General features: G+C 29.4%; 1 protein-coding gene across 7 annotated transcripts in view; it reads left to right on the top strand.

Annotated features, from left to right (window-relative positions):
• The window catches only part of Crk (Crk proto-oncogene, adaptor protein), a 111,368-nt gene extending 102,720 nt beyond the window's left edge, over positions 1–8,648 (top strand). For 5 of the 7 annotated variants that reach the window (XM_071892990.1, XM_071892988.1, XM_071892987.1 and 2 more), the window contains 6 exons: positions 6,181–6,303; positions 6,371–6,575; positions 6,872–7,000; positions 7,364–7,429; positions 7,527–7,622; positions 7,681–8,648. In XM_071892990.1, coding sequence (XP_071749091.1) covers positions 6,181–6,303; positions 6,371–6,575; positions 6,872–7,000; positions 7,364–7,429; positions 7,527–7,622; positions 7,681–7,899 — 838 coding nt within the window. In that variant the 3' untranslated portion in view covers positions 7,900–8,648. The remainder of the gene's footprint in view (positions 1–6,180; positions 6,304–6,370; positions 6,576–6,871; positions 7,001–7,363; positions 7,430–7,526; positions 7,623–7,680) is intronic. The other 2 variants (XM_071892991.1, XM_071892986.1) reach the window with 1 other exon arrangement.
• The last annotated feature ends 5,141 nt before the right edge of the window (positions 8,649–13,789 follow it).

Genomic DNA, 13,789 nt, shown 5'->3' with positions numbered 1-13,789 from the left:
TTTTTAAATCTGGTAAATATAATCATATAAATGTTTGGTTATGGCCATTTGGGCCACTTAATAATTGTCTTTTCAATATAACTAAACTTTAGGATCAAATTTTTTTACAGGAAAAATATACATGGATTTATTTCTTTAAAAAAAAAGTGCTATTAAGCCAAATTATGCGACAGAGCAAAATGTATCTGTTTCTCCATCAAATACTTAGGCCCATGAAAAAGCACCAATCTTAATTGATGTAGTTGACGTAATTGAGTGGAATTCATGTTTCAGTCTAGCTGAAGAATAATTACTTTTGCATATCAGCTTAGGGAACTTTGCTTTTTTGGAGCCATTGCTCTTTATAGAAACACCCCTTTTCTTAGTCAAATAGGCCTCTGAAGCTGTTGATGTAATTCAAGGTTGATATACTCCATCGAAACAAAACAAAAAAAAAAGATTTATTTCATGTTTTAGTTTTGTTTCATGTTTTGCATTTCATCCATTTATATAAATATTTATTTACACCATTAAAAAGTAATCAGGTATCAAGGACTCAATTTCTGATAGTGAATTGTGTCATGTTTGAGGGAAATGATCAATAACTTGAAATCAATCAGCCTGTTTAGGGTTGAGTATATCTATATACATTGTATTGATTACAAGGACGTGATTTTTCAATTGTTTCTATTTGTAGATTGCTACAAACTTAATCATTTATTAAATAAAATACGTAACCTTTTAAGGATATGATGTGATCTGCACATGTATTTGGAAGAGGGTATCTATCTACTAATGAGCTTAAAGACATGAAGGAGGTGTTGCTCTCTAGATAAGCTGCAATACAAATTATGATTCGAACAACCCACCTCCCCTTACTACTTGTATTCCAGAGATGATGAAATATGTGGGTGCAGAAGAGCGTCGTCGTTCTCTGTACTTTACAAAAAATGGGTGTGTATATTGTACCATATTGTGTCTTATATGAGTGTTATTCCTATAAAATGAGTGAAGAGTTTGTAATTAGAATTGCATCCATGTACATGAAACTTCTTCAAAATCTTTACCGACTACTACTCCAACACACATTATTCTTTTTTAACGATATGTTTTATATCCAATATAACTACACCATTTGAGTCTATATACATTAAATATAGATTTAATTTATAGCTATAGACAGTTATTAGTTATATGTTGTAAATAATTGTGCTATGTTTAAAGAATATATTTGGAATATAAGATACTTAACTGGGTGAACAAGATATAAAACGGATCAAAATCTATCTATTGCTGATACATACATTGATAAGTTTTGGATAATACACAATAAACACAACATCTCACTGCAATGTTAGACTTTTCTCTGATGACACTGACTATTGACAAGCCTAATTAATTAACTAACATGGCTTGTGGCTATGCTCTACCCAAAATAATAATTTAGACATTAGAAGTGTTTGGGAATTGCGATTGTTTGGACTATAAAGCACGTTGAAAATTTGTGAAGTAAACTTATAAATTAGTTAACTTAATAAGTTTCATAAATTAATAGTACTAATACATATAATTTATTACTATTTAGAAAATAACTATACGAATACTCAATATAAGCCTTAGATTATAAATAAGTTCCGTTTAATTAAATTATAATAACTTTTGTAGCCGGACTAGGAGTTCCTACAGATTTTCCGACTCCGCCAAAAATGTATCTGAATCCGTAGCCCTGGTTTAAACTAATTAATATACCAGCTACCAGTGACGTTACTATCCCCTTTTTTAGTGATAATAATTGATACCATACATTCATTACTCTGCTCAATAAATGGCGAAAATTATGAAGAAATAAAACGGTACGGCGGTATTGTCATTTTTAAATTTCAATACAATGGATCTCGAGGACTTATAATCTCTCCTGGACGATACAAACTATCAAGAATTTTCATCCAATAATAAAAATTCGGAGTATTCTATGAAAATGGTTGGAGATCAAAATATGTATAGATTCTCAAATTTTGGTCCGAAACCCCACACCCCGTAGACGGACGTCCAATATTATTTCTTAGGCCGGAATTCTAGTCTGGATTAAAATTCTATCCTACAACTAATCATCTCCTACTTCTCTTAATAAAATATGTTGATTTATCCTTTGGAGCACCGTAAAAGAAGCTTAAAGGTCCCACAAATTCTGTGTAATATTATTAAAGGAAATTAATATGAGATATTATATTTGAAAGGGGCCATAATGTGGCCGAAAATAGTCACATAAATCAAATGAATGTTGGAAAACTATAGTAAATATTGGTTAGTTCATTATTGATTATAATGCCCATAAATGGTCTAAATATGACGATGAAGTAAAAAAAAAATTGGGAATAACAATTATTCAGTCATAGAATTCACATTACGACATGCAAATAGGATAATATTAAGTGCTAGAGGGTAGTAGTTCTTAAAAAGTGTGTTTTGAGCAAGTTCAAGTGTGCCGCACGATTTGTGACAACCATACATTATTTTCAATAGCTTATAATAATCCAAACAATAAGTTTTATATTTTTTTGGTGCGCCTTGGTTACAAAAAGTTTGGGAACCACTGTCATTGGGGACATCTATTACGAGGTTTCGTGTGCTATCATCCAGTTAAGCCTGATAATTAATTTGAGCTTATGCTTGCGAGAGATTTTGAGATCTTATGTCAATTGACTTCATAAAAATATAAGAAAATCGTATTTCAGTTATGAAAATTCGTTTACAAAAAATAAAGTTTTATCTTCGAAAGTAATATCCACACACGAAGGAGGTGGATGCGTCTATGAGGGAACTGATGTCTGAGTCTTTTTTGAGTGGCCAGCTATATGAGAGGCAAGCTCTACAAACGAAGATAGCAGAGAGCCACAAACACAGCCTAGATAAACAGATTCTGGCTTATCTTGAGACATAACTTGAACCATCTTTTCTTTCAATCTTTAAAATTATTCTTTAACTCTCAAATTTTTTGAGGTTTTCTCATAAGAGCTAGAAACAGAAAAAGTCATACAAACTTATATAAATGGGCGAAAATTCGAGTCATCTTATCGCTCTTCTAAAATGGGGAGTGCTCTTTCGCTTATTATTCAAAACAATGAGCACGATTTCGCTCAAAAATTTTGAGTGCCCCTCACTAATGCTTTGCATACAAGGGAATATTTCGCAGACATATTTGATTCAATTAAAGGCTTTGTATTCATATTTATGGGATGAGTTAAGATACCCAATTCAGCATCAATATCTTTTTTTTCTTGTAATGTATTCATGATTGTTTTTTTGTTGACAGATACATAATTATATACTAATATATTTTTCAACTTTATTTATTTCTTTATTAAATGTTTCCTGTCTCTTTTTAAACAATGGGAAGCGGATCTATAGACATATAATGGCGGTTGTTGTCTTAAAAAGAAAATTATACTAATACAAATAGTATTGATAAATCAAGTATATTTAATTAGGTTTTGATAGTTGTAATGATAACTAATTTTCATGGGAAGAATAAAATCAAATTATTATGATCATTATTTTTTCATAGATAAAAGAATTAAAGAATTAATGCATAGTTTAAATTCAGAACAGATGTGATGAACAAAGGAAATTATCTCTACTTTTTAAAATCTACAATGGAGCAATATTTCAATATTAAATTCAGCTCTAATTTTGATCAAATTTCATAAAAAAAACACTAGACATATAATAATTAAGGATCTATACCTTATCTTAAACCTCTTACAAACTAATTTGATGATACACTTCCAAAGAGTGTAGCAGTTTTTTTGAGGGGAGCCATTTTTATGTCAAGAGACAAAAAACTGTTTTTAAATTTTAGAGTTAATATTGTTGCAAATACACTAAATTTGACCGAATATCTTTTTTAGAAGAGAAAGGTTTTTGACTTTTAACTTTTTTGCTTAAGTAGGAAAAATTTCGCTATTTGAAGGGGATACTGTATCTCCGGCCCCCTCCCCCACAATTGTCCTTTAGGGAAGGGATTAAGGGCCGTAGACTAAAACTTTTCTAATTTTGACAGAACTTTTAAAAGTTGGTAACTTTTGACAGAATGTATTGGACCAAGTTTTTATTATTTATAAAAGTATAATGACCTTTTATATCAAAAAAAAAAATTATGACTTTTTAATTTTAAAAAAACATACATTTTATTTCCGCCATTTAAAAAAAAATTATTTCTAATTTTGACAAAAATAGTTTTATATTTAATATTACAAACTTTGTGAACAACACAGCTATCTTCTATACTCATTTGACTACAAAAAAATTGTTTTAGAGAAGGGGTATACCCCTCCCCCTTCACACACACACATCCCTCTGTAGTCACGCCCTTGTACCCTCTCAACCTCGACTGTCAAAAATAAAAATTTGAAAGAAACATATGTTAGCTAGTCTTCAAAAAAATTATTGTTCTCAACTGTTAATTGTTATTAAGAGAATAGTTATTAATTATTATAAACATTGAATTGGTAATCTTATCAATGACTGAGGATGAAATGACACAAATTATATACTAAGGTCCTTGATTTTTAAGAATTAATATAAAAATTAAAAGCTAATTGTGTAGAAATGGGACCGATTTTAAACCCCATATTAAGGACGGATACAATCTTAGACTATATTGCATGTTCCAACAGATAATTGAGAGATGACTTCTTCTTTTGAAAAAAGGTGTAAAAAGATATATATTTTCACCTATTATTTAAAGATATACTTTGAAAAAACAATGGCTGTCATATGAGTAGGAAGTGTTTTAAGCTGGAATTCAATAATAGAGTTATATATATATTATGTACATATCTTGGAGGTGTAGTATTACTATTGAAAAATACTCTTGAGTCATTCAACACTTTGTTTGAATAAGAATAGTAATCCATATCACCTAGAATAATATGTGGTGTGAGCCTTTTGACTGATACCATAAATTGCATCATAATTGAGGGCCATGTCATATTGGGTGCTTATAATTTATACATATTAGGATCTGATGTATAATCAATCTAGACATTAGAGGGATAGATTTTTGCTGGTCAGTTTTGACATGCAATCGTTTTCATTGATATTATTGAAAAAGGGTTTTTATTTTTATAAAACTTGGTTAGTTAGGCCTAAAAAATGGCCAACATTCACTGTGATGACGTCACATAAAAACGTTTTATATCTTATCGGTCCTTAATATTGTAGTTACAATCGGTCACGTCCCTTTACAAATGATCATTTTCGCTCATAACATAATAAATTACCTTAATTTACCAATTGAATTATAGTTTAGTGAAGCTTTAAGTATCTCCCACGTACAAAAATAGCAGGCCATTATTATTAATTTAGGCCTAATTATAGTATATATTACAATTATAATAATTGGCGATAATTGATTGATTATGGCATCACTGGCTGATATCTATGGTGACGTAATTGAGTAAAGATTATTCTATTGGATCTAGTATATTTCCACCTTCCCTTCTCCAAATATATATATAAAAATACTCCAAATCAGTTGGTAGTCAGTATTTTCCACCGTTTGGGATTTTTTCCTTTAATTATAAGGAATCGTTTACAACTTATTAACAAGAGCTAATTCAACTTCAACCAATTAACGTTCAAAACACTAATAAAGCCGTTGACAAAATGGCACCAAACAAAAGATTACTAATTTTCATGTTAGTACGGTAAGGGCTTTGTCCTATATGACTGATATCATTTGATATATTTTCTGTATATGTATTGTAGGTTACATACTCATACGTAAGATATTGAAAATTTGGTTTGTTTTGATATACTTTTTGCAATGTAATTAATTTCCGATAATTTATAGTCTTATAAACTTGTTTCTTCAGTTCTATAATGGCACAAAAATAATACTGATTTTGATCTTTGAATATATCTGATCCGGAATACCATTTCCATCATGAATACCTCTGTATATTATATATAATAGGTACTGATACAAGGTTTCATTCATGCCATACCTTCATACGATAATAACTATCACTCTTAAACGACAGATACCTACTTTGTTGTTATTTTAAAGTAATCATTAATCATGAAAGTAAACTACAAATTATAGGATTTGATCATCCTTGAGGTGTGGGGGTTTATAAGTACATCTTTATAATGAAATATGACATAGTGCTCATTATTATTTATTTTTGTTTATTTCAGCTGGTACTTCGGAGCATTGAGTCGTATGGATGCACAAGACTTGCTCATGACAGAAAGAGAAGGGGGCGTTTTCCTTGTTCGTGACTCTGGAAGCATTATTGGAGACTATGTTCTCTGTGTCAAGTTAGTTTAATATTTCCAATTACATACATGAATCTCAGTATCAATATTTATCCATCATTTTTTACAGAGAGGACAGTAAGGTATCGCATTACATCATTAATAAAATTCAACAAGGCGATCAAATGCGCTATCGCATTGGGGATCAAATGTTTACGGATCTTCCCGCCTTACTCAACTTTTACAAAGTGCATTATCTCGATACAACGCCCCTCATTCGACCTGCACCAAAAAAAATCGAAAGAGTTAAAGCCAAATATGACTTTGATGGAAGAGTAAGTTATCCTGTATTAATATTTATACGCTATTCATTAGATAACGAATGAGTAAATATCTATTTACTTGTGGTAATTGGTGTTTGCTGCCGTTTTTTTTGGAACTCGAAAGATATTATATGAAATTCTTTTTTTTTTTATCATTATATTTTGAATGCACAAATGTGTAGGTTTTATATAAATACGTATATGAATATGTATAATTAAATAAATGATAAATTTAAGTGTTAGATTCATTTTTTGATACTCTAATATATAATGTAACATTACATCATGGTTTTTTTATTTCTATCCAGGATCCAGATGATCTACCCTTCAAAAAAGGAGACATCCTAACCGTAGTATCCAAAGATGAGGAACAGTGGTGGACTGCAAGAAACGCTCTTGGTCAGACCGGATCTATCCCAGTACCTTATATAGTCAAGGTATATAAAATACATAAAATGTTTTCCTATATTTGAATTTAAGCACAACTTGGTAAGGTGTGTCTTATCAAAAGGAAGTATGTGCTGATGTAAATCATTTACTATGTTCTGTACATATGTGTTTACGGTACTCAAATACTTTAAGGGAATGAGCACTTTCATAAAAGGCTTATGAAAAATGTGTAAATAACCTATTGTGATATATTGGACGTACATAATTCCTACACATTATCTAGTCTTTGGTTTAATTCATTCATAAATTATCAATTATGGGATCATCTTAAAGACAAATATTTCTCTGTGCGTACTGTATATCATTTCCTGTATTTGAATATATATTATTCTTATCTCTTGTATTGCTAGATAAAGAGTGGAACTATTCGGAAATTAAATACGCAGAGAAGCATTGGATATTGCAAATATTTAAAAGTAAACTTGCTTCTGACCATGCTTTAAAATGTCTAATAAATTATTTATTATGTTTTGTATAATGTATTTTAACAAGTTTTATTTATTATTTTAACAGATCGAAGAGCATCAGTTAATCACCAATGGAACTACTTCAATAAGTTCATCAAATCTATCAGACTCTACACAGAAAAGCAAACCTGCGAATCATCAGGTATTCTGAATGTTAATTATAATTTATTTTGTATTCTTACTTCACTTTTTACTAATAGAGAAAACTTCCTGCGTATGCTCGAGTCAAACAAGCACGTGTTCCTAATGCCTACGATAAAACAGCTCTTCGACTTGATGTTGGAGACATCGTTAAAGTCACAAAAATGTCCATTCATGGACTTTGGGAGGGTGAATTGAACGGAAAGGTGGGTCATTTCCCTTTTACTCATGTTGAGTTCATAGACAATTCCGAATCTGGCATTGAGGATGACTGTTAGTTTATTGTAACACATCTAAACGGGAAAAATATGGAACGTTACGCTCTCCTTCAGACTTTTTTGATTGCATGGAAAAAGTTTTGGACGATTACATAAACCTATTCATATAATATATATATATTTAATTCAAAACTTTAATTAATTAATTATTATTATTACTATCAATATAAAAATATCTATAATTATATATATCTATATATAAAGTAAATCCTTTTATATATTACTAAAAATATATAATCATATATCAATTTTACCTATGCTTTGATTGTATGAATAATTTGGCCTGTCTTAACTCTGTTTCTTCATGTTATTATTATTACCAGACTTAGTTCAATATTTTTGTTCATATATAATCATAATTTTGTTTAGAATATATAGATTCATTTACTTGGAAACTTTCAAATAAACTTTGAAAAAAAAAAAAAAAAACAACACCACACCAAATTTTAATCAATTTCTTCTAGTAGGTAGAAAAAGTCGAACTTCTCACAGATTTCAATTTATATGAAGTCCAAAAGAAATTCCCTGCAATATTCTGCTGTTGTTTTTTTTCTTCATTTAATTCAATTACAATAATCAGAGTTCCCCTCTTTTTACAACCTGGCCTTGTTTCTTTCCTTTTGTCAAATCATATGATCAAAACATTATGTATCCTCAAATATTTTTTTTGTTATATTTGGATTTTTATGGGTGAAAAATGTATCATTTTAAGTTATACTACCGTAAATAAAAAGTAGTTAAATATCTAATTCATTAATTATTTTAAATAATATAATTATTCCGGTTGTATATTATTGTGAATCTAAGGATGGTAAATATCAATCAGTTGTGTCTAATTCAAACTGTAATGCTGTTTAATAACGGTCTCTTTAAATTTTAGTCAAACAAATGTTGTATTGTTTTTTAATATTGGGTTTACTTTTCGTTTCTCTTTTTCAAATATTTAAAACTATTGTTAATTGCAAAATGCGTTTGCTTTGTATTTTACCCTCCGTAGTCCCTCATATAGATATCATAATACCGATTAGTTTTGAGTCCTTATTGCTATTTTTCAAATTGATTTATTTGTTTAAATAATTTTAATTTGACTGTAAAGAAACGCATTCAATAATGTTTCTTCAAAGTTCATATTTATTATTTAGTAGTGTTGGATTCGGTTATTACTCAAAATCGATGAAAAACTCAACTTTACCTGAGCCGACAATTTTCTGAAAATTATTTGTTTTCGTCCTTGAAAATTTGACTTTATTTGAACTCCAATATTCAAAAGTTGAAACAATTGAATAATGATGAGTCCACCAAAGGACAGTAAAAAAACTACAGGCGTCCCTTTTTTATTGAATGAAGTGTTGATTTATATAACATTACCCGTGTACAAATTATTAAAAATTCAGTTAAGATTTTTAAATCGAATTCAACACTAGTATTGGGTTATTTGTATGCTGATAGAGTTTAATATGATTTTTGACTCCTTGCTTTTCAAGTGAGCTTTTATGACATTTTTATTATTTTTATATTTAACATAGATAACTTTAGATTGTTGAAGGGCGCTGTAGTCGCAGGATTTAATTTCAACTATTGTCGGGGGTAGAAAATCAATCAAATTTATTATTATAAGGAAAGAAAACATGAAGGGATCATACAATACTTTATACTTTTATAATAATGCAAAACATTTATGTTTAACGTACATATGCGTTATGACGTATTATAATTTTGGATGAAGAGGTCGTGGAGGCAATTATAATCATTTATGTTCACTATTATTATCTATTCACTTATTTAATTTTGTATTGCCCAGATATTATAAAAGAAGTCTTTTATCTATCCGTGATGGAATAAAACAATTCAAATTAGTGTCCAAAATGGCTCACAGTTTGGCTTTTTTCCAAAATTAGGGTGATATTTTGCAAGGTTGAAATAACTAATAAGTATAGAATTATTATTTTTTTTAAATATTTTATTTTTAAACATAAATTACTAAACTAAAATATTTCATCTATCTTTTAACGTCACTTTATAAAGCTAGCATTAACCATCATCTATGCGATATTTAATCCTTTATATCTATGGACATAATAATAGCATCTCTTTTCATTCAAATAAACCATAATTTTTTGTCAAGGACTGGATAAAAATATTGATGTTTATTTTAAACTATAGCTTTATGTTTGTGCTACAACTTCTATTATTTAATTTTTTAATTTTATTATTTTCTACGGTTTTTTTAATGCAAAATAAATAACATTAATTATATATTAATCAATTCTGGAATAGCCGTATTCATTATCGAATATAATATAAGAGATTCCCAAACGAATTATTTTCTTTAGACACATGTGTTATGAAAAAAAAAATGCACTCTAGTTACGAACATTCCTCTGGGAGGAATGTATCTCGTAAGGAATGGTATTACTCTACATAAATATATGATGTAAAAATATTTCCTTATTAATCAATGTAGGTATGTGAATTCTCAAAATACCTTCAATGATGTCTAAGGGTATGAAGAAAATGCAACATTCCAGAATTGAGTCTTTATTTTTCATTAGTTACAGTTTATTTTATCGAAATATAATTTTCATTCGTCCCATTTTTTTCTTACAAAGAGCAATTACGAAATATCATTTCTATCCGTTACATAAGGGAGCACTCATTTTGTACAAATGAATTCAAGATTAAAAAGGAATTTATCTTAGAATGCAGTATCCAAAACTGATCTCAGTTTTTTAGTCATCTGAATTGTGAAATATCTGGGATTATAGTGATTTGAGACTATTATCGTTCAGAGCCCTTTTTCACTTTTAAAACAATCCCCAAATTAAAATTAGGATTAATCAAACGTATGTAAAAGTGTTTTTGTATGATTAAAAAGCGTTTTTATTGAATATGTTTCTTGTTCTAAACTCGATATATTTCCGTTTTTAGGCTAAAAAAGTGATGAAAAAACGACACTCTTCTTTGGATCCTTATAACTTATTCAAAAAACAATGTGATGAGGAACATCATAGCTGTTATTATAAAAGAAATATTCAATATAAAATTTAAGAAAATATGTATATAAAAATTATGCATCTCCAATGCTTTTTGTGCCATTTTGTATTTTTTGAGTGATCCCATTTTGAAATATTAAAATTATCTACTTATCGTGAATAGGTCACTTTATTATTTCGATATTGGTATCTCATTCCAAAGGAAGGAGTCCACTCTAGTCCCTAATTAGGTATGGTAGTGTTCTTCGGATGGATTCTCCTCCCGTCGTCCCTAGTGGAATTCGGAGTCCGAATTCGAACATCTCTTGAGATTGATTATCAAGTTACAAGTATTTTAATTTGATTATCTTGATCTTCCTTCTTTTACGAGGCATGACGTCATGAAATTGCCATTGAAATCGGAATAAATATCATCATAATGTTGACTATTTGCCAGGACAGTGACTATAAAAAATGTGATCACTACAAAAGTGGAAAAAAAAATCCTTGGACATGCATGTTTTTTAAATAGAACTTCTTTCAGATAAACAGTTCGTTAAAGAAGAAGGTCATGTCCTAAGTAAAGAAGACGGTTGATCACTCCATATTCTCATCATATTATAATTGTAAGGATTCACAAAGTCTTTTTAAACGTCATGCCCGTATTTTGAAATTTTTGAAGAAAAATGAATTATTTTGGCAGTTTTGTTTTACAAATATTAAGCACCGCTCTAGAGGGGGACCCTTAACTATTATAACTTATAAATCTTTGGACAGAAACTTCAACTTTATATTTCTACTAAAAGGCTATATATTTTTTAATTCGGGTTGTTGCATATGATTGACACAACCTCTAACTTGGTTTGCTGTTGTACAAACTTTTTTCTAAAACGTGTTCTTGAGCCTTTAACAACGACATCACATCAACATATCTATCTGGACATGCTTCAGTCCCAAATACTTCCATGGATCCAGGAACAGGACTGTTGAGGGTCTTACTGCTTCCAACAGAAAGGAGCACCTTCGCAAAGTCTGTTGAAGAGTGTTACCAAACCACTTTTGGAGCAGGTACATATGACTCCCTTCTTCCCAAGATCTCAACGTAATGGACTTCTCCATATAGTCCATTCTAAAGAAGGCTCCGTTAATGTAAGGCCGCCCTTGTGTCTGCAGGGGACAACTTGTCGGAGGAGACCATCTGTGCAGCATGTAAATCAGTTTTGAAGCGTCTGAGAGCTGTAGACTCGGTCCAGACCCCTATATATATAACCGTCTCAGACTGGTCTAGGATTTCCAGACCGAAACCCAACACTATTAGTTTATGAATGAGGGCACAAGAATGACGAAAAACTTTTCCTTCTATCTTTTCAAATTATCATGTATCAACAAATGACGGATTATTTGAATTGGTTCAAGTGCTTAATTTCTTTAATCTATTGACGACGGGTCATACTTATTATTATGTTAATAAGAATTGTATATATTATTATACTCGTATCTGAATTTGACTATTATTTTTGGATTTCTGATACATAATTCTTTGAGTGAAAAAAGTATTTATATTTTGTAAGCAGAATTAAGAAAATATCATTGAAATGATTTACAGCATAACGTTATGAGGATCCCCAAGTGATATTCTACCCATAAAAAAACATTGTTTCAACAAAAGAAAGACATATATACATACTCGTACACTGCATAACCATTGAATATTCATATATCTTGCAATTTTTCTTCTTAAAAAACATAAATAAGGTACAAAATCTTAGCCGAAACTATGAAGCTATTATTCAATAAATGTTCAGACTTGTTCACAGCTTAACAAAGGCTAATTCACATTCAACCAATCAACGTTCAGAAGACTCTTAAGGATAAAAGAAGATAAAAAGTCTATAGCTGACAACAAAATACTTTGTAAATTTTTGTGTTTGTCAGAAAATACTCTTTTCTGTCAAAATAAGTATCTGACTTAATTCAAATTTTACAGGAGAGCCAAAAACGTAGGTATAAGAAATATTATTTATCTTGCATTTTTAATGGGTTAACGGCCAAATTTTATTTATTCTTTAGGGGTGTCTGCATGGTGTGGGCTGTAGGAGCCATATCCCCCCCCAAAAAAAAAAGAAACTTTTCCTTTTTACTAGAAAATTTTACATTCGGTTTTTTTTTTAACTTGAATTTTTGGAATGTTTTTCCAAAACATTTTATAATTTGTGAATAGCTGAGAATATTTGAAATTTTTTTCCTAACAATTTATTAATTGAAATTTAACTTTTAAAAAAATAATATATTAATTTTTGAATTTTTTTACAAAAGATAAATTTTTTGAGATTTTTTTTGAATTTTTTTCCCAAAAAAATTAATATTTTTTATTTTTTTACAAAAAATTAAATTTTTTGTAGAAAAACTTTGGATTATTAAAATTTTTTTCTAAAAAATTGAAGTTTTGAATTTTGTTTTCATGAAAATTTATTTTTTGAATCCCAAAAAACAAGCCCCCCCCCAAAAAAAAAAATATATAATTCTCTGAATGCATTTTCTTATATGGAAGTGATCTTAAGGGTGATTCAGGTAACTGCTTATGTAGTAGTGTTTATAATTTTAGGGTTTATTAGGGTAGATTCCTATTTAGATTTATTGTGTCACCAATTAAAAAATCATGTATCGAATGATTTTTTTGAAAAATGATAGAACTCCCCAAGAATATTTAAGCAATGCAAGAAATTGATAATGGAAAATTTTGCAGATACATATTTTTGCAGGACATGGATAGTATAGAATTACACTATGGCAAAATAAATCCATTAGTGAATAAAATGCGATCGAAAAAGAATACCCGAATATCTAAAACTCTCTTTGGGATTAAGATTCTGAGAAGATTAGATGAGTCCCATTCAGAGGTGAAGATAGCGAGGGAA

This window comes from Lepeophtheirus salmonis, chromosome 13, assembly GCF_016086655.4.
Source record: "Lepeophtheirus salmonis chromosome 13, UVic_Lsal_1.4, whole genome shotgun sequence".
Classification (NCBI taxonomy): domain Eukaryota; kingdom Metazoa; phylum Arthropoda; class Copepoda; order Siphonostomatoida; family Caligidae; genus Lepeophtheirus; species Lepeophtheirus salmonis.
This window is presented reverse-complemented; position numbering and strand designations above follow the sequence as displayed.